The sequence below is a fragment of the Triturus cristatus genome, chromosome 9 (assembly GCF_964204655.1).
Source record: "Triturus cristatus chromosome 9, aTriCri1.1, whole genome shotgun sequence".
Taxonomy (NCBI): Eukaryota; Metazoa; Chordata; class Amphibia; order Caudata; family Salamandridae; genus Triturus; species Triturus cristatus.
In genome coordinates, this window is record NC_140592.1 from 135,463,192 (window position 1) to 135,485,096 (window position 21,905).

At 42.9% G+C, this 21,905-nt stretch overlaps 1 protein-coding gene across 2 annotated transcripts in view; it reads right to left on the reverse strand.

The window, feature by feature from the left end:
- Positions 1 to 3,215: 3,215 nt before the first annotated feature.
- Positions 3,216 to 21,905, reverse strand: part of STIMATE (STIM activating enhancer) — a 144,967-nt gene continuing 126,277 nt past the window's right edge. For both annotated transcript variants that reach the window (XM_085624538.1, XM_085624539.1), the window contains exons 6-8: positions 21,122 to 21,199; positions 17,873 to 18,022; positions 3,216 to 4,507 (exon numbers count right to left, since the gene is read on the reverse strand). In XM_085624538.1, the coding sequence (XP_085480664.1) occupies positions 4,391 to 4,507; positions 17,873 to 18,022; positions 21,122 to 21,199 (345 nt within the window). In that variant the 3' untranslated portion in view covers positions 3,216 to 4,390. The remainder of the gene's footprint in view (positions 4,508 to 17,872; positions 18,023 to 21,121; positions 21,200 to 21,905) is intronic.

Here is a 21,905-nt window from a genome sequence, read left to right on the forward strand (position 1 = left end):
CAGCCAGGTCTTCAGCTTCTTGCGGATGTTGAGAAGTAAGCAGTTCTGATCTGTTGAGGAAGTGCATAATTTAGTCATTCTTCCTACATCATTTGTGTATAACCCAAACTTGGTGGAAAGATCTTACCGTCAAGATGTAGGTGAGAGCTCAGCTGGGCATAAATTAAAGTGGTGCCAACATGCATCCCTGTTTAAGACCATGGTTTATGGATTTTCCAACTAACCGATTATCTGTTCCCAGTCTTCATGCTTATTCAGGTGTCCATATAATCATAGCCAGGAGCGGTCAACGTGTAGGTGCCTGGGTGGCACCAGTACTGGGCACTATCATGCAATGGATGGTGGTGCCGCTTGCTATCATGGTCACAAGCAGTCCTCGGATCTCCTCAGTGGGCCAGTGGCTGGTTCAAGTTTGAGCCCATGTGAGCATGTTCTTAATAAAATACGATCTAGATGATGACTGAAAGTTTGTAAGGTGTTTCGAAAGCCCTTTAGGATTTGGGTACAAGGTGGATCAGTTGGGCATCAGGTGGTGTCCTTCCAGTTTAGGGAGATGGCCAGGGCCTAGTATGTAGGGATGATGACAGCTGTAATGTGGGGGCTGCTCCAGTAGTAGCTTGGAAAAGGTTGGTGTCTGGTGGTAACTAGCACTTATCGCATTTTGGTAGTGCTGTAAAAACTCAGTGCTTGTTGAATGCTCCGAATTCAGGGTGCAAGAAGGTAGACTGCGTGTTGGTTGTTCACTGCTTCTGCCAGTGGTACCACCCCCTCATCTGACCACAGATTGTGTAGCTTTGCAGTGTGCTTATGCCATGTGTATCAGCATATATGTGTATACTTGCACTCAGCATATACATAACTGCATGCACGCAATTTGGCATGTATGGGGTTGCCTTGCACATGAATACCCTTTATCTCTGGTCATACCTGTGGCACTAGGTGGCCCCTTCTCTACCACATCCACACTCAGGCCAGCATCTGCCCTCTGTTCTCACACACAGCATGCTTGTACTATGTCCCTTGCTTCTCCCACTATAATCCACGTGTCCATCAAACTCTCTGGCCCTCCCTCCCGACCCTGCCCGTTATTAGTGCATTTCTCCGAATACTAATGTTGTGCTTTACCCCGGTCCTGCTTCCATCCTGCTTGTGGGAGTGCCAGTACACGGTCATGGACCTTCTGTCTTCCCATAGTCCATACACGGACCGTGAATGGTCCCTGTTATTGTTGGCTCCACCAATGTCTGCCCTTCAAACCTCCTACAAAGTTATCCATCTCTCTGTGGTCCGTCACTCCCCCCCCAACCGTTCTATCCTTGCCTCAGATCAGCTCACCTCCAGAGGCAACTGGTCAATGTGTGTGTGTTAAGCCTGTGAGGTCTGAGACCGTTTACAATGGGCCATGATATGTGAGAGGGGCCAATAGGATTGGTGGTTTACAGTTTGTGAGTGGCTCTTCACCGGTCTCAGACATTCCAGTGCCTCTGAAAGGCACTGGAATGTCTGTTGGGAAAATATCACAGGTTTATCACAAGTGCACCCCATCTCCCTTAGGCAGCATGTTCTACAAACATCTGAAAGCTAATGCATAGTCTCCACGCCTCTTGGCATCATGCCCTATCCAGGCCCTCTCCTACAACCTTTTGCAGGCTAATGCTAGGACTCCACGGCTTTTACCATCATGCCCTACTGAGGGCAGGGACTCTGAGGCCTCTGAAAGCTATGCTTGGACCCCTTGGTACATGGGCTCATGCCCTATGAGTGAATTTTAAGTACCTCTGAAAAACTGTGATTGGAAACCTAGTCCATAGGCTCATGCTCCATCCTACAGACCTCTGAAAGCTAATACATGGGCACCCGTGCTCTTGGCATCCTGCCCTATCAGAGGACCTCCTTACAGACCCCTGAAAGCAAAGCTTGGACCACCTGGGATCATGCCCCATCAGTGAATCTTACAGACCTCTGAAAAGCTGTGTTAGACCCCTAGGCCATGGGCTTATGCCTTAACCTACAGACCTCTGAAACCTAATACATGGGCCCCAGGGCTCTTGGCAGCCTACCCTATCAGGAGACCTTCTTACAGACCTCTGAAAGCTAGACTTGGCACTAGTTGAACATCTTGCCATCTGGAACTATGCTTTACTATGCCACACACACTTCAAATAAACCATTTTCTCTTTTGAAATGGATGTTTATTGTGACAGCAGATATCATCTGCTTTTATTGTGAGAATAGATGTTATGACCTTTCAAATGTATTTTCACTAAGACACTGAAATGGGCACAATCCCATTCTAAACATTAAGATTTTTTGGGGGGCAAATGTCCGATTCTGTTTCACGCATTGGGAGATTAACTGATTTGTTCAGGACACAGGTGTGTTCTGCCGAGACTTAAACAGCATTGGTAAAACCAATAGGTCTCGCTTTTGATTATTGCCTCTGCCATTGTCTTTTGATTATGCTTTACAGCATGGTCATTGCCGACTTTGGCAAAGATTTGTAGGCGCAACATATGCTGAATGGCTAAAAATAATAATAAAAAGGACTACTAGCCCCGGCTGCATCAGAGCGCTTTTTTAATTAGTGTTAGCCACACTGCAAGGCATCCGCGCTGCTGTACAGCATGGCTACAAAACATTGCCAAAGCCAATGGCTCTCACTGGCACGACCTACTGTCTTTGCCAATGCGTGTTATCATTTGTCTTCTATTTGTACGGTAAATATACTTTGTGAAACTACTAAAATGTTATGCAATACAATAATCTAAATTTGGCTGAACATTCCTGGCTTTATTGCATGTATGATAACACCATTGCACTAAACTAGTTTAAATTTACAACATATCCCTACAGCTAACCCATTACTGGTCATTCACATCGAATCTGAGGGTTAAGGATTGTACATTTCCATTGGAGACCTTGTTTCCCTGGGCGTAGTTACTTGGTAACACACTATGCGCTTGGTTGTTCTTGCAACTCCAGGGACCAAATAATAAATCTGAATAGAGAAAAGAATTTTAAAAAGTGAACAGAAAAGACAGTCTTTTTAAAGGTGGGTTGGTAGTTGGCTACTAGGTTTGTAGGTTCAAAAAGCAGGTTTCATTTCCAGCTACAGTATTAGGCAAAGGGTAAATAAGCAGACAAGAAAGAAACAGAATGTTGCAGCAGCATGCATTACACAAAACTGATCATTTAAATTCAAAATAGTTTATACATTTTTGCTACAAAATTTTTATTGTCTTTTTACAAATTGGTTAATGCAAATCAAGCTGTCCCAGAGGTGAAATCTGTTGTTTCTTCTTTGAATTAGCTTCTAGGCAACTGAAACAGAGATCGATACTTTGTAACAGAAAGGGGTGGTTTGTTTGGTAAGACTGCTGGTTAAATTCAATGTTTGCGTTTAGGCAAGAACACAGAGCTGAATTAGGACAGGTACACAGACAATCTAAGAAAATTTTCCTTAAAAAACACAATCATCTGCACATTTTAGGAAATGAGGAATTGCAGAACAAAGTGCATTAGGTCACAATGTAGCCGGAACCTTGAATCTTCAATGGTAACAGCTGTCAAATCAACAAAACTATAATGAATTGTGAATGATATCTGAACTCGGGAATACAGATGCATCCTTTCTGAATCAGACCAGCATTCCTCTACATATTAGTGTTTGTTGTAGGCAAAAAAAATGCATCAATGTCAAACAGTTTGTCTTTCTTTGAAAAACAGAAACCGATCCATCATTTGCACATTCTAAAGCAAATAATAAAAATTCTTAAATATACAGTAAGAAAATATAACTTAAAAAAACTTTGAAAACTGTCAAGCAGGACAAAAGTGGATTGGGAAATCTTTGTTCTGCTTATTTGTTCCATGGGTACCTCAAGTCAGGTACTACACAATTTAGGGAATTTAAAAAAATAATATTAAGTTATAGTCTGTAACAATTAGCCATACATCTATCCCTGCGCAGGGATCTGTTAAGTTGGAAAAAGCCAGTTTTAGTAATAAAACGTACAGGCTCATCTCCAGCAAGCCTGAAAATGATTCTTTTCGTACTCCATAAACCTTGAACCAAAAAATATGTCAAGAATATTCCGACTCCATCGTCTTCTCCAATAATGGTGTAAACAATCACTTCATTGTGTGGTCCTTAACAATATGTTCTCCATGTGTCGTAAAAACGTTCTTTCATATTTGGTCAGTATGTGTGTATTGAGACTAATCCGAAAACAGCCTTCCGTTTCTGTCCGATCACTTGCTCAACCTTCGACGTGTCGCATGTGATTTGAAGTAAACAAAGGAACCACCACTATGGCAAAAAAAAAAAAATCTGCTCACCACGAAAAAGTCCGACCCTGAAGTATTTCCGGATCAACAAACAGGAAGAGGGTCATACAGGCAATCCAAAGCGGTGCTTCTTTTTCTTCACGGGCTTCGAATTGGTTAACCTCCTGAGATCCTCTTCCACTTCCGATTCTTCCATTTCATCATCTGCTGAAATAAGAATCTAAAAGAGAATATATTGTTATGTGCCGTGCAGTTATAATTTTCAAAAAGCAAGTTACGGCAGTAGTATGTGAAGGAAACTCAATCATCTAATTAAGCTTCTGAACACCTATCTTTTGGTCTGAACGTTGGGTTTGTAAATATGCTTTTGAGGGGTGCTTGAATGGTAAAATTCCTCAAATTGAAAAATGGGCTCTGTGGAACATAACATAATTAAGCACAGTTCGACTACATCAGCGTTTGGTTGCACAAAGTAAATTAAAACAAAAACCCGACCCATTAATAATAACACATCACACAAGGCAAATTACAACAACGGTAATCGGAAATAATAACAGAATAAAAATACAAATGCACAATACATGGTTTCTATGAATTGAGTAAACACATATCAAAACTACTTCATATTAGAGCTGACATTAAATAATTCCTGCAAGAGAAAGCTCACTGCAAGAAGCAAAACCTGTGGTTATTTCTTGCCATGACAGTGACAAGTACTAGCAAAACTTCTGGATAAATGCAAAGTATTTTAGAAGGTTTGCACTCCCTTTTAATTTCATAAATGAAAAAAATAGGAGTCCGAAAAAGCACCAGCACTTCTCTGCCAAATATATAGAGGCCTCCAAAAATCTCTGCCCAGACGATGTTATTAGACATATTCGTGCTACTACGTTTGAGATTATGGACAACTGTAATCTTCAAATTGAGGATATGACATCAGCATGGGCTTTGGCCATCTTGCTAGACTCAGCTGGTCTAGTTTTAGTGGCTTTTCTGGCATCTTTCCAAGCTGCTTGACTCCTACCTCGAATTACACAATGCCACCTGCTCTTTTAAATCTCAAAAGGTCCACGATAGCACAACGCGACTCCTGGTCCACCCGTAAGCAGGAAGAGAATGTCAGTGACCTCATTAACACTTAGTCTTGAGCAATGTCAATACACAGTTCTCCTCTGAAAACTGTCATTTATGGTTCCCTCACAACCTCTTCCCGAAACTTTAGTAAAACGGTTGCCACAATGGTAAGGGCCTTCCCTCAAGCTTCTCCACTGAGTTTAGCCTCGAAAGGGTTGCGGAGATCACTTCTGGTTGATAGACTTGAAGGGCCCTTTATTGCTGCTAATCTACAATAAAATATGAGTGTGCTCTCTTCATCCTGCTACACGGGTGGTGTGCGGTTTTCTGTTGCTTTCATGGTCTATTTGTAGCAAGAGTAGACCCCCCTTGACAGTCAAAACGTGTAACCCTACCAAGTTTCTGGCCATACAGCATTTGGTTACTTTTAATGCTCCTTCCCTGCTCCCATGTACCTCAACTTGCAGAAATGAAATGAAGATGGTTAAATGAATGATAAGTTACTGCCACTCCAAGTGTCAGCTGGGAGTTCCACCCTGGCCATTTTGACCAAACTGTTTGCAAAAAAACAATGGCGACAGGTATTCACCATTTAGCCTTAGTACATCAAACCACATCACTAAAGAGATGTATTAATATTGTTCATGCACAATTTGATAACCATATGGGTAAGAATACGGCCCTCACTCATCCCCTGCTGTTTTGATAGCTTCCTTTTATCCCCATACTATATGCTTGAGGTCTTTCCTAGTCTGCAGGGCATGCAGAGGGGAAGTAAGGCAGTCTCAAACCCCGTGGCAGTCTGTAGAATCAAAGTTTCTCAGGAAGGGTAAGGATCAGTGCGCCCTTGCCCTCTTCATGTAGAGGTCTATTTATAAATATGCAAATGAAGAAGACAACACCGATCCATTATGCAGGCTTGTTTCCTGGACCCGACTTACCCTAGGACCATGAAGGAATCTTGCACAATCCAACCATGCATTTTAGTAGAGTAGGACCTAGCCATGAATTTTTATTAGCATAAATTGAAGAGGATGATCAGGTAATAGCAGAGGGCGTTTATTTTCAGATCTTTCTATGTCTGTCTACAGACAGCTTTACCTCTGATGATGAAATGGCCTCTGGCAAATTCCCAGAGGGCGCTTTGGGACAACCCTTCAACCACTGGCTGGTTTGGGTCAGCACCCTTCAGCTACTGCTTGTTTGAAGTGCTTTAATGTTTTGTAACTGCCCACAAGTATTGTGCAGTCCTACATTCTGGAGTGGCGAAGGGAAAAGGAGCCAATATACAACATCAACTATACAGATAAGCTATTTAACTGCATAGTAGTTAACATTCTATTTTCAAAATATTTCAAACAAAAGGTGGGACTACAAATCGATGCTGCACTGCCTACGTTTTATGCCCTGTTCACTTTCATGTTTGAAATATTCCATTTGTAAGGATAAGTGTTAATTGAAAGAAAGGAAACACAAATATGTGATCCGACCTCACTGCATCAGTTAAGCTCAGTGGAAGGGCGGAGACGATACACAGTTGCTGAACTGACCCTATCAGCTGAGCTTCCGATTCTTAGAAGTATTCAGGGTACATAGAGTGATGCATCAGAGGAATCCATTTGCATGGTACAGAGACACAACTAGAGAAAAGGTAGGCTGGAGCTTATGGAAGATGTGTTGAGGGTTACCATGGTGGAAAGGGCACTTCTGGTGCCTTTGGTTTAATGGAATAACAAGTGATAGGCTGATGTCTAGGAGTACTCTTAGATTTCTTACTTCAGCAGATGATTCTGGGGAAGTGTAGATGGTCATAGGCAGGTAGTTCTTCCATCCACCAGAGATGAGAATGTCTGTTTTTGAAGAGGTCAGAGTCGGATTGTAAATTAGCATCTTTTGGCCAATGGGGCAGAGGAAATGGTCTATTCTAAAAGCTTCAACATCTATAGGGTTTCCAGACTGTACACACGCTGAAAGTCATAGGCATAGTTGTAGTTCTAGTATGCCAAGTTGAAGAACCTGATGAAGTCTGGTAGCAGGTTGAGGAAGGTGTTGAAAATGATTGGAGAGGATAGTGTGAAAAACGTATTTTTTATTTGTGATTTTGAACCTCAGTTGTTCCATTTGCAATTCCCTGAAAAGTTTCATATCACAAACTTTGGTGCCTTGCTGACGTGTTTTAAAGTTAGCACAAAAAGATTTGTTTTTTGTGTGTCTTTACTCACCTGGTGATGACATACCGCCCATTTGCCCATCTGAGGCTAATCTGGCAATGTTTATACTTGATTGTTTATTTGTCTGCAGTTGTAGGAGAAGGAACAAGCAATGTCAACTTGTAAACATTTATGCTTGTTTGTTTGATTGTTTGCCAATGTCTTAAGGAACCAGCAATGTCCACTGATACTGTTTGATCTTGTTTGTTTTATTGTATGTTAGTATTGAGGATTTGAATCAAACCTTAACCTTGTTACCTAGTTAGGGATTGCTCCTTCTGTAAATATTTTGCACAGCCCCAGCTCGTGCTAAAGGTATAAATAACCTTGCAGAACTGTGTAAGCTGTCCACTCTCGTCATAGCCACCTGAGTGCTGTGATTAGGAGCACCTGCTTGTTACGATTAAATACGAGTTGCTTTGGTAGACCTCTGACTACTGGCTTCTTTATTTTGGAAGTGGAGACTAAAAGAGAGCGATTTCCACAATAGACTCCTAGGATATCCCAGAGTCGCTGCAGGAAGCAGTGGAAGTGAAAAGCAAGAATGCGATAAGGATTGACCTTTGAGAGGTAAGAGTAGATCCAGTCCTGCATAGTCTGGTATCTTTGAGGTTCAATCATTGAGCTGGATGGAGTACTATCTCAAAGGGGGCAGGCAGGTCCAGAAGTAACAAAGCAGCAGCTTAATTTCTGTCCATTGTGGTATTCAGGTTGTACCAGATGAGGATCAAGGCAAATTCTGCACTTCAGCCAGGGGAGAAGGCATTTTGGTGGTTAGAGTATCTATTGACAGATGTCTGTACTTATGCAGCATACAAATACTGATACAGGTAATCTGGCATTAGTGATCACTTGGAATAATTGAAAGGTTACCTAAAAAGAGCAATGGCAAGTTAATAAAAAACATAAAGCCACGATACTTTACCAATGACAGCCAATGAAGTTTGCCGGATTGGCCTACTCACAGGAGCTAGATTTTTTCCCCTAGAAGGCAGCCCTTTCAATTAGAATGGATTACTGGCAATCAGGAAGAAGGTTCCCAAGTCTGCTGCTGATCAAGGTTCTACCTCTCTGCTTGTTGTATGAGAAATTAGGTATTGAGGTAGTTGGGGTAGGTGTCTAAGGTTAGAACACCGCTCTTAGGTTCTTGCTAGGATGGCAGCATTTAGAGTAAATAGGATGTCTTTGACTTCTGTGAAGAGGTAGTCTGCAATTGCATCAGAGGCGGCTTCACAATGTTGGATCTGTACTGTTTGTAGCTATTTTAATGGATATAGAGATAATTATTTATATATATATATATTTATTTATCTACTGGCGGTCGCCAGTAGATAGTTATAGTTAGGACCGTGTTTCCATAGGAAATCTGAAAGTTCTATTTTGAATAACTTTGGCGCCGGTTGACGAATCCTCGCTATATTTTCAAAACTAATGGGGCGCTCCGCTCAGCTCCTACCCTGAAAGTCTCGGGGTGATTCTTCAAGCGGGGTCCGAGAAAAAAGGGGGGTCCCAAAACACGTTTTCTGCATGCATTTTCCCATAGGACCTTTAGTCAAAGGTACAGCCCGAACGGCTGAACAGAATTACTTGAAATTTGGCAGAGAGGTAGTCCTCAGGTCGGGCATGTGCCTTTTGCATATATGGAGTCAATCTGTACAGTAGTTCCTGATAAAATTGCAGTTAAAAGTTCATAAATATCTATAGCCGCGCACTGTGCGCACACCGTGCGCGCACCCTTACGTGCGCGAGCGTAATTCTGATTGGTGGTTACATGTCAGTCAACGTTCGTATCGGTCGAAATCAGGAAGTGTCGGCCGCCATTTTGTTTGTTTTGGGTGCGACACTGAAAAAGAGAGGTGGCGAACGTGAAAAGGGGGCAGGGTAGAGAGTTCCTGACCCCCTAGCCTTTGTCAGGGGGTCCCTGAAGGACCCCGAAGGGTGAAAAAAACATTTTATTTATTTTCTTTAAATCGCGGGGTGCACGCACGGTGTGCATACGGTGAAAAACCTTAAAAAAAAAAAAAAAAATACATACATAACTTAGCATTTAAAAAACCGTACAAATTCACTTAAAAAAACCATAGTTTTCACATATGTTATAGTTAGGTGGACATTTCACTCGTAAAAAAACAATGAAATTCCCCCGTTACAGTTAGTTCAGATAACTATAACTCGCACGACCGCCACTCTATCACAAGGATGATGTCATGAGTGATGCCACTGACCATGTCATGAGTGATGTAACGTCATGAGTAGTGGATTGCGGGCACGCGAGTTATAGTTATCTGAACTAACTATAACGGGGGAATTTCATTGGTTTTTTACGAGTGAAATGTCCACCTAACTATAACATGTGTGAAACCTATGGTTTTATAAGTGAATTTTATATATATTCACGTAAAAAAACCATAGGTTTCACACATGTTATAGTTAGGTGGATATTTCACTCGTAAAAAACCAATGAAATTCCCCCGTTATAGTTAGTTCAGATAACTATAACTCGCGCACCCGCAATCCACTGCTCATGACGTCACATATTACATCACTCATGACATGGTCAGTGACATCACTCATGACATCACTGATGACATCATCCTTGTGATAGAGTGGCGGTTGCGCGAGTTATAGTTATCTGAACTAACTATAACGGGGGAATTTCATTGGTTTTTTTACGAGTGAAATATCCACCTAACTATAAGATGTGTGAAACCTATGGTTTTTTAAGTGAATTTGCAAGGTTTTTTAAAATGCTAATTCCCAACTATAACGTGTGTGAAACCTATGGTTTTTTTCAGTGAATTTGTACGGTTTTTTAAAGGCTAATTTATGTATTATTTTTTTTTATATTTTTATTTTAGAATAAACTACGTATTAACATTTTTTTTTGGGGGGGGGGGTTTGCACCGTGCGCGCACGGTGCGCGCACCCCCGCGATTTTTAAAAAAAAAATTAAATAATTTTTTTCTGCCTTCGGGGTCCTTCAGGGACCCCCTGACAAAGGCTAGGGGGTCAGGAACTCTCTACCCTGCCCCTTTTTCACTCTCGCACTGAAAACAAACAAAATGGCGGCCGACACTTCCTGATTTCGACCGATTCAAACGTTGACTAACATGTAACCACCAATCAGAATTACGCTCGCGCACGTTAGGGTGCTCGCACGGTGCGCGCTTATAGATATTTATATGCTTTTAAATGCTATTTTCTCAGGAACTACTGAACAGATTGACACCAGACCTGCAAAAGGCACTTCCCTGACCTGAGGACTACCTCTCTGCCAAATTTCAAGTAATTCTGTTCAGCCGTTCGGGCTGCACCTTCGACTAAAGGTCCTATGGAAAAATGCATGGGGAAAACGCGTTTTGGGACCCCCCTTTTTTCTCGGCCCCCGCTTGACGAATCACCTCGAGACTTTTAGGGTAGGAGCTGAACGGAGCGCCCCATTAGTTTTGAAAATTTTGCGAAGATTCGTCAACCTGCGCCAAAGTTATTCAGAATAGAATTTTCGAATTTCCTATGGAAACTCGGTCCTAACTATAACTATATACTGGCGACCGCCAGTAGATTATATATATAGATATATATGTTTCAAATTACTTTATTCAATATAAAATATCATAAAAGTACACCAAGTATGGTTCAACATAAAAATCAGCATTATGCATCATATAGCAATATAAAATAGTATAAAAGAGAATATGTACATATAAGACCATAAAAACAGTACCCAATGTGCACACAAAATATACATAAACTCTGAGGGCCTAGCTATTGCAGGACATTAAAATTTTAGTACGTATTAGCCAAGCACACCCCAAATATTTAGCTACCCCGCAAACCGTAGCAAGTGAAGAAACATCGGTTAGAATAAAGCGTAATGCCACCCTGTAGTCCGCAAAACCCATATTTCTACAGATTGGTCTGAGCCACTTTCTCCTTACCGCCCTATAAGCCGGGCACGCGAAGAGGAAGTGGGGGATGGATTCTAGGGGGGCAGAGCAACCAAGACATTTGGTAGATGTTGCGCTCTGACTTTTCCAGCCTGCTACAAAAGTGTTGAGCGGGAGCGTGCCAAACCTGAGTCTCATAAAGAGCGTTCTATCTCGTGGGGATTGAATAAAATCGAGATACTGCTCAATTTTGGCCACAAGCTTGTGCTCCAGGAACTGATCTGTAAGAGACCCACGGTTGGTATTTCGGGCTTCCACTCCCCACACCCAATCCCAATATGCTTTTCTTATGATTTGCTTTGCAGGTGGAGTCTGACTAACCCATGCCTCCCCAAATCCAATTTCTGTGACCAGCTGTTTTAATTTGCAGATCCATTTGATCTTGTTACCTGTATTTAAATGAATAATCTCATTCAAGGCAATGGCATAGTTGGCCAATTCAGGGGTTTGTCTCAAACGGACCCAAAAAGATCGCCAACATTCTCAAACCCCCATAGCTCAGCCCCATATAATGCTGAGGGTAGTGCTTTCCCATCATAGACTGTAAGGGCCGGAGTGACTAATCTACTAAAAGTGAGGCGCTGTTCTCGTAGAACAGCCCCGTCACCCTCTTGTGATTAAAAAGCATTTTGGCTAAGGGGCTATTCCATTTCATCTTGTTGTTGATCCGAATACCCAAATAGTCAAAGGAATCAACAGTATCTAATAATGTGCCATTCAGTGTGAAGTCATTCCTGAAGCGTTTAGATGGAGATAATACCATTAGTTTAGTTTTAGTAGTGTTGATTACTAAACCCCGTGCAACACAAAACTGGCTGAACCTGTCAAGCAACCTTTGCAGGCCACTTGGGGTTTTTGACATCAAAAGGGTATCGTCAGCAAAGAGGAGGGTAGGGGATTTTTCTCCTGCCAGGGACGGGGCATCAGATGGAACCTCTTTCAAATGGTCAACCACCCCATTTATAAAGAGGGAAAACAAAGTTGGAGCCAACACACAACCCTGGCGTACTCCCCTATTGACTGCGACCCTTTCTGTCAGCTGGCCTTGATTTCCCCACCTAATTCTTGCATAATTCCCCTCATGGAGGCGCTTAATGATATCGAGTAGCATAGGGGGAAATCCCATATCAGACAGTACCCGCCATAAATTGGCACGAGGGACCAGGTCAAACGCGGTCTTAAGATCAATAAAGGCCAGGTATAAACTGCCTTTCCCAATGACCACTGTTTTCCAGTAGGTCATATAAAACCAGAAGACCTGGTCCATCGTGCCCACCCCCTGTCTAAAGCCCGCCTGAAAGTGCGAGAGCACATTGCCCTCGTCCATCCATGACCTCACCCTCATAAGGAGGACCCTACCAACCACCTTCTGGATTACATCGATTAAACTTATCGCCCTGTAGTTGGCAGGATCCTCCCTATTCCCCTTTTTATGTATAGCTACCACTTCGGCACCTTTCCAAGAGTCCGGGACGGGGTGGCCTCTGGCGACAAGATTCAATATAGGCAAAATAAAGTCAGCCCATAATTTAGGTTCTTGAAGGAGAAGATCGCCGGGGATAGCGTCAGGGCCCGCCGCTCTTCCCGAGGCTAACCCTTCAAGGGCAAGGAGAACCTCACTGTGCTCAAAAAGGTCAACTGGGCTAACCACCTCAAGAGGCTCAACTGGTGGAAAAACCGTCAGGAGTGAAGACGGCTCTTCAACATTTGGAGATAAAGGGCCGTCGCCCTCATTGTACAGAGCAGAAAAGTGTGTGTGCCACTGCAGTTCTGTAATGTGATTAGGTATCAAATCGCCCTTCTGGCTACCTTTGTGGATAAGACTCCAAAACAAGGTAGCGTCCTTCAAAGAGGAAGCAGCTTTAAGGTCCTGCCAATGCGCTTCTTCCCAGATTCGCTTGGCTTGATCGATTGCCCTGGAATACTCTTTTCTGGCTAGTCTGACAAGGGAAATATCATTACTTTGCAGGGCTACAGTCAGCATCCGTCTCTTTTCTCTACATGTATTGGAGTACCACAGATTGGAAGGCCTAGGAATCTTTTTGGAGGCAGGGTAATCCAATGTAGTAAAAAACATTCCCAACTTTGATAGTTTTTTGATAAAAAGATGGGAGTGGAGAGCTCCGAGTTCCCACAGGGGTCACTCCAAGCAAATCGGCCTCGAAATCCTTCAGTTCTATAAGGTCTCTAATTTCGCACAATTTGTCTTCCTCAAATGAGACCCTGTGCCATTTAAGGCGTCGTTTGCAATTCGAGGGCACTACTTCTTTTGTTGCCAATCTCAGTACATTGTGGGGCCTGACAGTTGTCCAATTGTGCTCCACTGTTAGAGCACTCATTTGTATGGCCCTTTGTGTCCACTTCTTAATTGGGGCTAAACTAAGATGGGGTATTGCGAATTTATTATCCTGTACACCAGTGCCCAAAATATCCTCGGCACAAAGGGGTTCGTAAGTGCAGTTAAAATCTCCTGCCACAATGACAACTGAATTGGGGTTAATACTGGACAGCTCGCTCTCTAGGGCTGCTATGGTGGAGGAAACTTGTGCCCCGGGAGACCCTCTGGCATATACGTTGAATATTTCCAGATTTCGACCGTTTTTGGGGCCTTTCACTGTCAGGTGTAAGATATCCTTTGTGGGGGTTGTTTGCATGTAGGTTGACCAATTCAGAGCGATATTTAACCAGATATGAAGCCCCCCTGCTGGTCGACCTTTCACTGAGTTTAAAGATGGGAGAAAGTAGGTGGTGAACCCAGACTTATAGAGGGGAACCGTGCTCCAGGTCTCCTGGAACAGACAGCTATCTTGCTTGTCTATAAAGTTTTTCCACTCTAGTAATAGCAGTTTTTTCTGCAACCCAGCAATGTTCCAGGAAAGAAAGCGAATGGTCACTGGAGCACTGTCATTGGTATGAATACTTCTGGCGCTAGTGTGCCTAATATGGTTATCCAATGGTCTCCCCCACGCCCCTGACCCAACCCCCCTAGTATTAGAACAGGAGGGAGGGCCGGCTCTTCCCACATCATTTAGTCTAATATCCGATGCTGGCGGGAGTGTAGTAACCAGTCAATCAACTGTACTCAGCCCAGACTCAATCCCTTCTCCTTCAGATGACCACAATGGGGAAAAGCGGAACTGTATTTTCGAGTGCTCGGGGGGGGGGGGGGTAGTACGATGTTCAAGTGCCACCAGATTATCTGCGATTTCATCGTTAAATAACTAACTCTATACAGTCTGTCTGCGATCCCTCCTTTTTAATCCTCTTAACTTTAGCCAGGTCCTCCCGTATTACCGACCTACAGCCTCTCACGTGTCTTATCCGATGGATTACTTTGTTATGGAGAGATTCCTGGGTTTCGAGTCTGGGGTTGCTCAGGGGTTTTGGAACCTTGGTCATAAAAATTGTAGAGATAGGATTCCTCGTATATAGGTTGTCCCTATTGGGCCTTAAACATGTTTGATCAGTCAGCCCTTCTCTAGTCAGTGCAGTTCTATCGCGTTTAGCTCTTGAGTGGAACTGTTCTAATGTCTTACCTCCAATATCCTTACCCAGATCAAACTCAAAATGTAGAATTGGATTACTAAGGGGAAGAGAGCCATGATTAGGGGGTTGGACCAGGGACACCTGGCCTGACACTAGCCCACAGCCATTTTCCCCAGAACACTTCCCCACCCCCCACCCCTAGCTATGCTCTTCCTTGTAGGTAGGGGGGAGGTAGGGTGGCTGGGCCGGGGTGCCTGTGTCCAAGCACATCGACCTTTTCCCTCAACGTGGCCAATTCCCTTTCAAGAAGTTCCACTATCTGTTGGAGAGCAGCATTATGGGAGCCACACAGACTGCAGTGTACTAAATTAACAGGGGGCTCAGCCACACCTGCTAGATTTGGGAAAGAGGTTTGACTATCTATGGGGCTGGGGTCTAAAGCTGCAAAACTATTTGCGCAAGGTATTTGGTCGAACGGACCTTCGTGAACATTTCCCTTATTGATGGCTCCCAAAGAATCACTTGGGCCTAAGTTTTCTGGTGAAGAGGAGGGCCTAGGAATACCCTCTGGTGGATTGTGTACTGGCAAAGTTGGTAATTTTTTAAATGATTTCCTAGTAAACATAGCGGGAATGGCTCTTTCATATGGTTGAGCCAATACTAACACTTCCTCAGGATCAATTGTGCTCGCAGCTGCCATGGAGTTATTACTCTCACCCAGAATATCTTCGCATTCATTCACAATGCCTTCAATCCTGGTGAGAACACAATTATTGGCCGCGTGGGAGACTTTCTTGATCTTTTTCCCTCTTTTAGTTGGCAATGGACCCCCTCCCTCCGTTAATTTCCTCTTCCCTATTGGGAGAACTTATCTCAACAATCCGATGATACACAGACACTGATATCAAATGAGATGACTAGCTAATGGGGTCAGTCTTGATATAGCGAACAGTACCTTGGGTCAATTGCTCAGAGTTCCAGTGGAAAAGGGGAGGCCCAGCCCGGCCTCCTCCTGGCGATGACTGGCCCGGGCACGCCCGCGCGCCTCCCGCGCTGCGGGAGGGCTGCTGGGTATTTATTGGGCCGGGCGCTGCAGTGACGCAATTGACCAGCGCCACCCGGAGCCTGCTGGGCAATGTAGTCTGCTGATGTCCATTTCCTTCACGGCAAGACCCGGTGGCCGGTGAACAAGCTGGCCGTTCCCCTCACGGCGTAGCAAATTAGGGTCTGTGGTAGCGAGGAACTGAAGTGAACTAAGCCGTTCCCCTCACGGCTGAAGCAGGCGAATACAGCGCGCGTCCCGCGCTGCGGGAGGGCTGCTGGATATTTATTGGGCCGGGTGCTGCAGTGACGCAATTGACCAGCGCCACCCGGAGTCTGCTGGGCAATGTAGTCTGCTGATGTCCGTTTCCCTCACGGCAAGACCCGGTGAACAAGCTGGCTGTTCCCCTCATGGCGTAGCAAATTAGGGTCTGTGGTAGGGCGGAACTGAAGTGAACTAAGCCGTTCCCCTCACGGCTGAAGCAGGCGAATACAGCCATATATCCAAGACCACGGAAGTGGTCAAAACGCGTAATCTGTCTGTCGTGAGAAATAAATGGCTTTGATCGACCGAGTGGGCTCACCTGGATTCTTTTCCTCAAGATCCTTTTTGTGTCACTGTCACTGTCACTGTCACTGTCACACACACACACACACACACACACACACACACACACACAGGATATCGATCCAGGGATCAGCAGGTACTGACCACCAAAGTCTTTGAAGATTTTTTTTAAAAAGGCATCCAAAAACAGGTTACAGCTTCTTTGTATAATTTATTGAATATCACCAAAAAGTGTGTGCAGACAAGTGTTCGCCCCGGATGCGTTTCGAACGCAAAAGCGATCTTGATCTATCTATCATATATTTTTTTTTAAATCGCCTGGAAGTTGTATAGTGGTCTTGCTTTCTTGATTGAGATCTTGTAGCTCCTGGTGCTACATTTGAGGCATAATGTCATTTATTCCACTGATAGTTTGAGATCAAAGGTCACATACTACAAGAGGGCACGTTGTAAGCGTGGTGCGCCAAAGGAACATAAGGTAGCAAACATCTGCAAAAGCAAACATTTTGTTTAGCCCATATATTTGCAAAGTGACAACTGGATCCTCATGCTCAAGAAGGCCAGGTGGCATTGATAAATCATTATATTTTAGTCCTAACATACCACTTCAACAAATGAGTCAGTATGAACGATCCGGGGTTTCATAGGAAAAACCGCATGCACCTGTCCTGTCTAACCTCCTAAAGAGGAAATGGCAGTAACTGAATGGTCAAATGATTCTATGATCTCCTCTAATCATATGCGCTCAATTACCACCTGCAATCTCTAGGGCATTTCTAATTTATTTTGTTTAAGATTATGTAGGAATTAGCAGCAGATTGGCAGAAGAATGCAAATCAACAAAAGATATACACTGCAAACTATGTATTCACAACTTTTATAAAATATGGCCAAATCTAAGAATGTAAAGCTTATTTTTCTAAAGAAAAAACGTTTTTCTTTTTTGCACCAAAAGTGATACTTGCAAGCAGCTGCTATTAGCTGCTGCACCATATGTCATGGTCAGTTAGTAACTACAGTACTGAAGAAAGAATGTTTTAACTTGTAGAAAATCCATACTGATGTGATCATAATCAAATGCACTTTTTAGACTTTTATGTGAATACTTCATTGATAATAGCTGTATAAGGAATGTGTTGTGTCTTATTTCTGCTTTTATGACTATTGCAAAAATAATCTAATAAAGCTGGTTTATGATGAACTACAGTACTTTGGAATGTCCTCCTTGTGAAACAAAAGCAAAATTCTCACATACATACCTCCGACTCAGACTCTTCGTGTGAGGCTGCTCTCCGGTACCGCACTTTGTTCCCATTCCTAGAATCTAACCCTGCTTCTTTTTCTTCAAGCTTTGCTTTTGTCTTCCCTTTTTTCATGAGAAAATTGTCCACCACCCAAAACATTAAAGCCTGTGTGAAAAAAGTAAAAAATAAAAAGGAAAATGCTTTGATTTTTGATAGAGGATATAAAGTCAAATGAAGACACATTTTCATATCATGATATTGCTGTGCCACTGATACTGAACTTCAGTCATAAAATGCTGGTAGGACACATTTGTACTGAATAGGATTTTGAGTTTTGACAATTGTCAATGCCATGATCTTCTGCCCATTAGGAAAATACTGAGATCATCATGAGATCATCATGCCATATTACCATAGCCACTAATGAGTCAAAGAATTAACAACTTTTGCAACAAAGCAGTACAACATAAAATATTCAAAATGAAATACATAGTGTCAGAACAAATACGGAATGCTCACAAAACGAGGCAGCATTTGCCTAATGCTCAGTTCTCAAAGACAAATTCACATGTAGATATCCTTCAGAACACTGATTATTCAGTGTGAACAACTCACAAATTAAAACCAAGAAGGCTATTAGAAAATTAATGAATCAAGTACCACAGAACGAAGGCTGACATACAAAGAACCTCCAATTTATCTCCAAAGATAATGCACCAGTAGAAAGATAAATAAATTGGGTATTAACAAAAAAGGAGTAGTTCCCAATTTCACGTTCTTGACTGCCATGTAACCGGTACAGGAAGCGGACAAAGCAATCATAAGTTTTAAAATTGACAAGAATTTAGGAAAGTGATTTAAAGTAACCTTTATGGTATTCGTACAGAGCTTAACACCGACCGGACTTCGAGGGAGAAATCTAAAGTTATGGAGCACAATGTACGGGAAACGTGTGCACTAGTGAACATCAGGACTATTTTTACCTGTACTTATGTAGCTTTTGAAGGTGACTTCAGGCTGGCATACACGATTTTCAGAGTATTTTTTGTGGCGAGGGGAAAAGCCCAAGCTATGAAGTCAAGCCAGGGAGAAAGGCTGCGATTTTCCAGACGTGCAATTGTAAAAGGCTTCTTTTATGTAGCTTCAATACTAGAGGTGAGCTAGCAGGGTCTGAGATTAGGTAAACCTAGGTGGATAAGGTTTGGTCTTTGAGGAAGAGTCCTAAGAAGTCATGATTTTCCGAGTTGGGCAAAACCGATTGAGGTTTTAGTTGTACAAAGTTTTTTAGGTCGATCATGGCCAAAGCATGACCTGCTCTGCGGCATGCTTATTGGAGTATGGAATAGAAGCCTCGCCCACTCTCAGCCCATATTGGTCATTGGCTTGTGTCATTGCACTTCGTAAATGCTGGCTTCTGATTTGGTAATAGGCTTGTTATAGTCCCTCCTTAGTACCGCCTTGTCTTCATTTATAACCTCAAATGAAGACTGGTCCTTTTACTTTGGTTGGTACACGGAACATCTTTAGTCTGTAAGCACTATTTTCTTTAATGAGTTTCTCCTACTGAAGGCACGACATGCTTTCCTGCAACTGTCAGCGCCCCATGTGTGCTTTCACTTTCCAAGCAGCCCGGGACAATGGCAGCCGCTTCTTTGAATAGGTCTCGCATTTACAAGAGTTTGAGCTATTGGCAGTGTAAATGACAATGCCTTTTATTTATGGGTTAATTAGCAAAACAGATAAAAGGCATTGTCATTTACAATGCCAGTAGCTTAAACTCTCCCAAATGCAAGACCCAATGCATGGAAAATGCTTGTTTACATAGCCATCAGTATGGAAAAATCCAAGTATACTGTTTAATGGAAAACACATTTTTCATCAGAACTTGGGTGAGCCGGGACTTTGACGCAAATTAGACACAACGCATCCTCTATTTCCCTTCCTACTTTCAGAAATGCTCCCCAAAGTAACAATAGGGAGCGTTAGTCATTTTGAGATGTCCTTCGATTTTCAGGGCTGATTGGAAAGGGTGCGGTTAAGAGCTAAGCAGTATCTTTCCAACAGAGATTTTCTGAACTACTTTAGATCTCACAAGCCTATATGGATACAGGACCAGAAAGTTTGATAACAGTATATATTGGAGGGGTATCAGGTTTGGCTTTCAACTTCAAGACAGATATTGACCCAAATCTCAGATTGTGAAAACAGAAGAAGTGAATACTGTTCGAATCAGGTGGATGCTCACGATGGAGAAGTCTTACGGGTGAGTTGGTTCACTGGTTGCCTGGTTACAGATGGCTAATGTAATGTGAAAGTATTGCATGGAGATGGGTCTCATGATAGAATGCATCACAGGCTTAAGATCCTTTTTAAAATCCGATGACTCCTGGAGGATGACTATAGGCTATAGAGAAAGCAACTTCAAAAGTGATTGGCGGGATGTTTAACCACTGGCAGCTGCTCAGTGTAGCATTCAAACCTACTGTTTTTTACCCCTTGTGCCACTCTAGACAAAGGCCCGCCTGATGTAAATCAGACATTTACTCACATTTAAAATTCCTCCAGAGTGTGTAACCGTCAAATAGGGCAGGTTTTGAACATCTGCTAAAGGTGGTGAACAACCACAATCCAGCACGTGTAAGGATATTCATAAACCCTTTGGCTGGACATAACAGACTCTGAAAACTTCATAGATCTATTCCTGTCAAGGACAGGAGTAATCCATTTTGACAATGGGAAGTGAGAGGGCACTCCTGAAAGAGGAGGTGTGCAGAAAATGCTCTCTTTACAACAATTTTTTTTCCGTATAATGAAACTTCGATTTTGTTTTTAAAGTCAACACAGCAGAAATACACTGACATTGTTTATTTCTGCAAGCAGAAATCCAGCCATGCTACATTTCTATGTACATAAATATTTACACATGCAAGTACTCCGTTGAGTCACAAATCTTCCTGGCTGTTAATGGAACTATATGTGAACTGCAAAAACATCTAACATTTTGGACTTCTGAGCAGCCCCTGTGTGAACCAGGTCTTATCTAGCAGTCAGACATTTCATGAAGTAAACAGTTAAGTATTCTTCATTACATGCATGTCTATTAGGATATACAACTTAAGCCAAAGGGTGGTCATCTTGGATTAGCCCCAGAGGTATACACAAAACTGACACTGTTCAATAATTCGGGGGGATCCCAAAGCCCAAATCTTTAAAATGTTGTATATTTAAAGCCAGTCTAGAAAGCGGTTAGAAAAATGCATTTACATTCACAAAGAAGGGCACTATAAGCATCACGATGGCCAACTCCAGCTGCGCGTTGTCTGTTGTAATCAACAAAGCTACCTGTAAATAAAAAAAAAAGATAAAGATACATATATTGCACGGGTTTAAAAACAAAAAATATATATTGCAAGGGTATTCAAAAATAACACACCTTCGACAGTGAACAGATGTAAGAAAGCTCCAGACAAGAAAACGGTATGTCGGCACCAGGCACCCATGATGCACTGCAACACCGTCATCCCGTTTCAGCATGTGAAAAATGCTCACACAGCACTTGCATTCGCCAATGAAAGAATACAGAAAGAAGGTATGCCTTAAGGGCCATCTCGAAATTATTGGAGTCTCAATAGATCTCCCCAGCTGACATCAAAGAAGCGAACGTTCCAGAATGCTTATTAGTGGTGATTGCTAGAGAAGCAGGAACGGGCCAAGAGAACTCTTTTGTCTACATTGGATCAGTAGCGGCTACTATCGGACTGTAGTGGTGTGGTGGGGGAGTTAAAAAAGAAAAATCCACTTACCTGCCAGCCGCCGCCGCCTCTCCTCCGTCCGAGCAGGAAACACAGGCTCCCAGACTGCCCCTAAGTCAAACACGACGCTGCGGTCACAAGCATGACAGCAGCATTGTGATTGGTCTGAACGCCGTGGTTCGATGCTCATACAGGGACTTGGAGCCTGTGCATGTTCTCCATCCAGGCTGTGCAATACAGCCGGGTGGAGAACATGCCAAGTGGGCATGACGGTTTGGCCGGCCCAAGATGTCCGG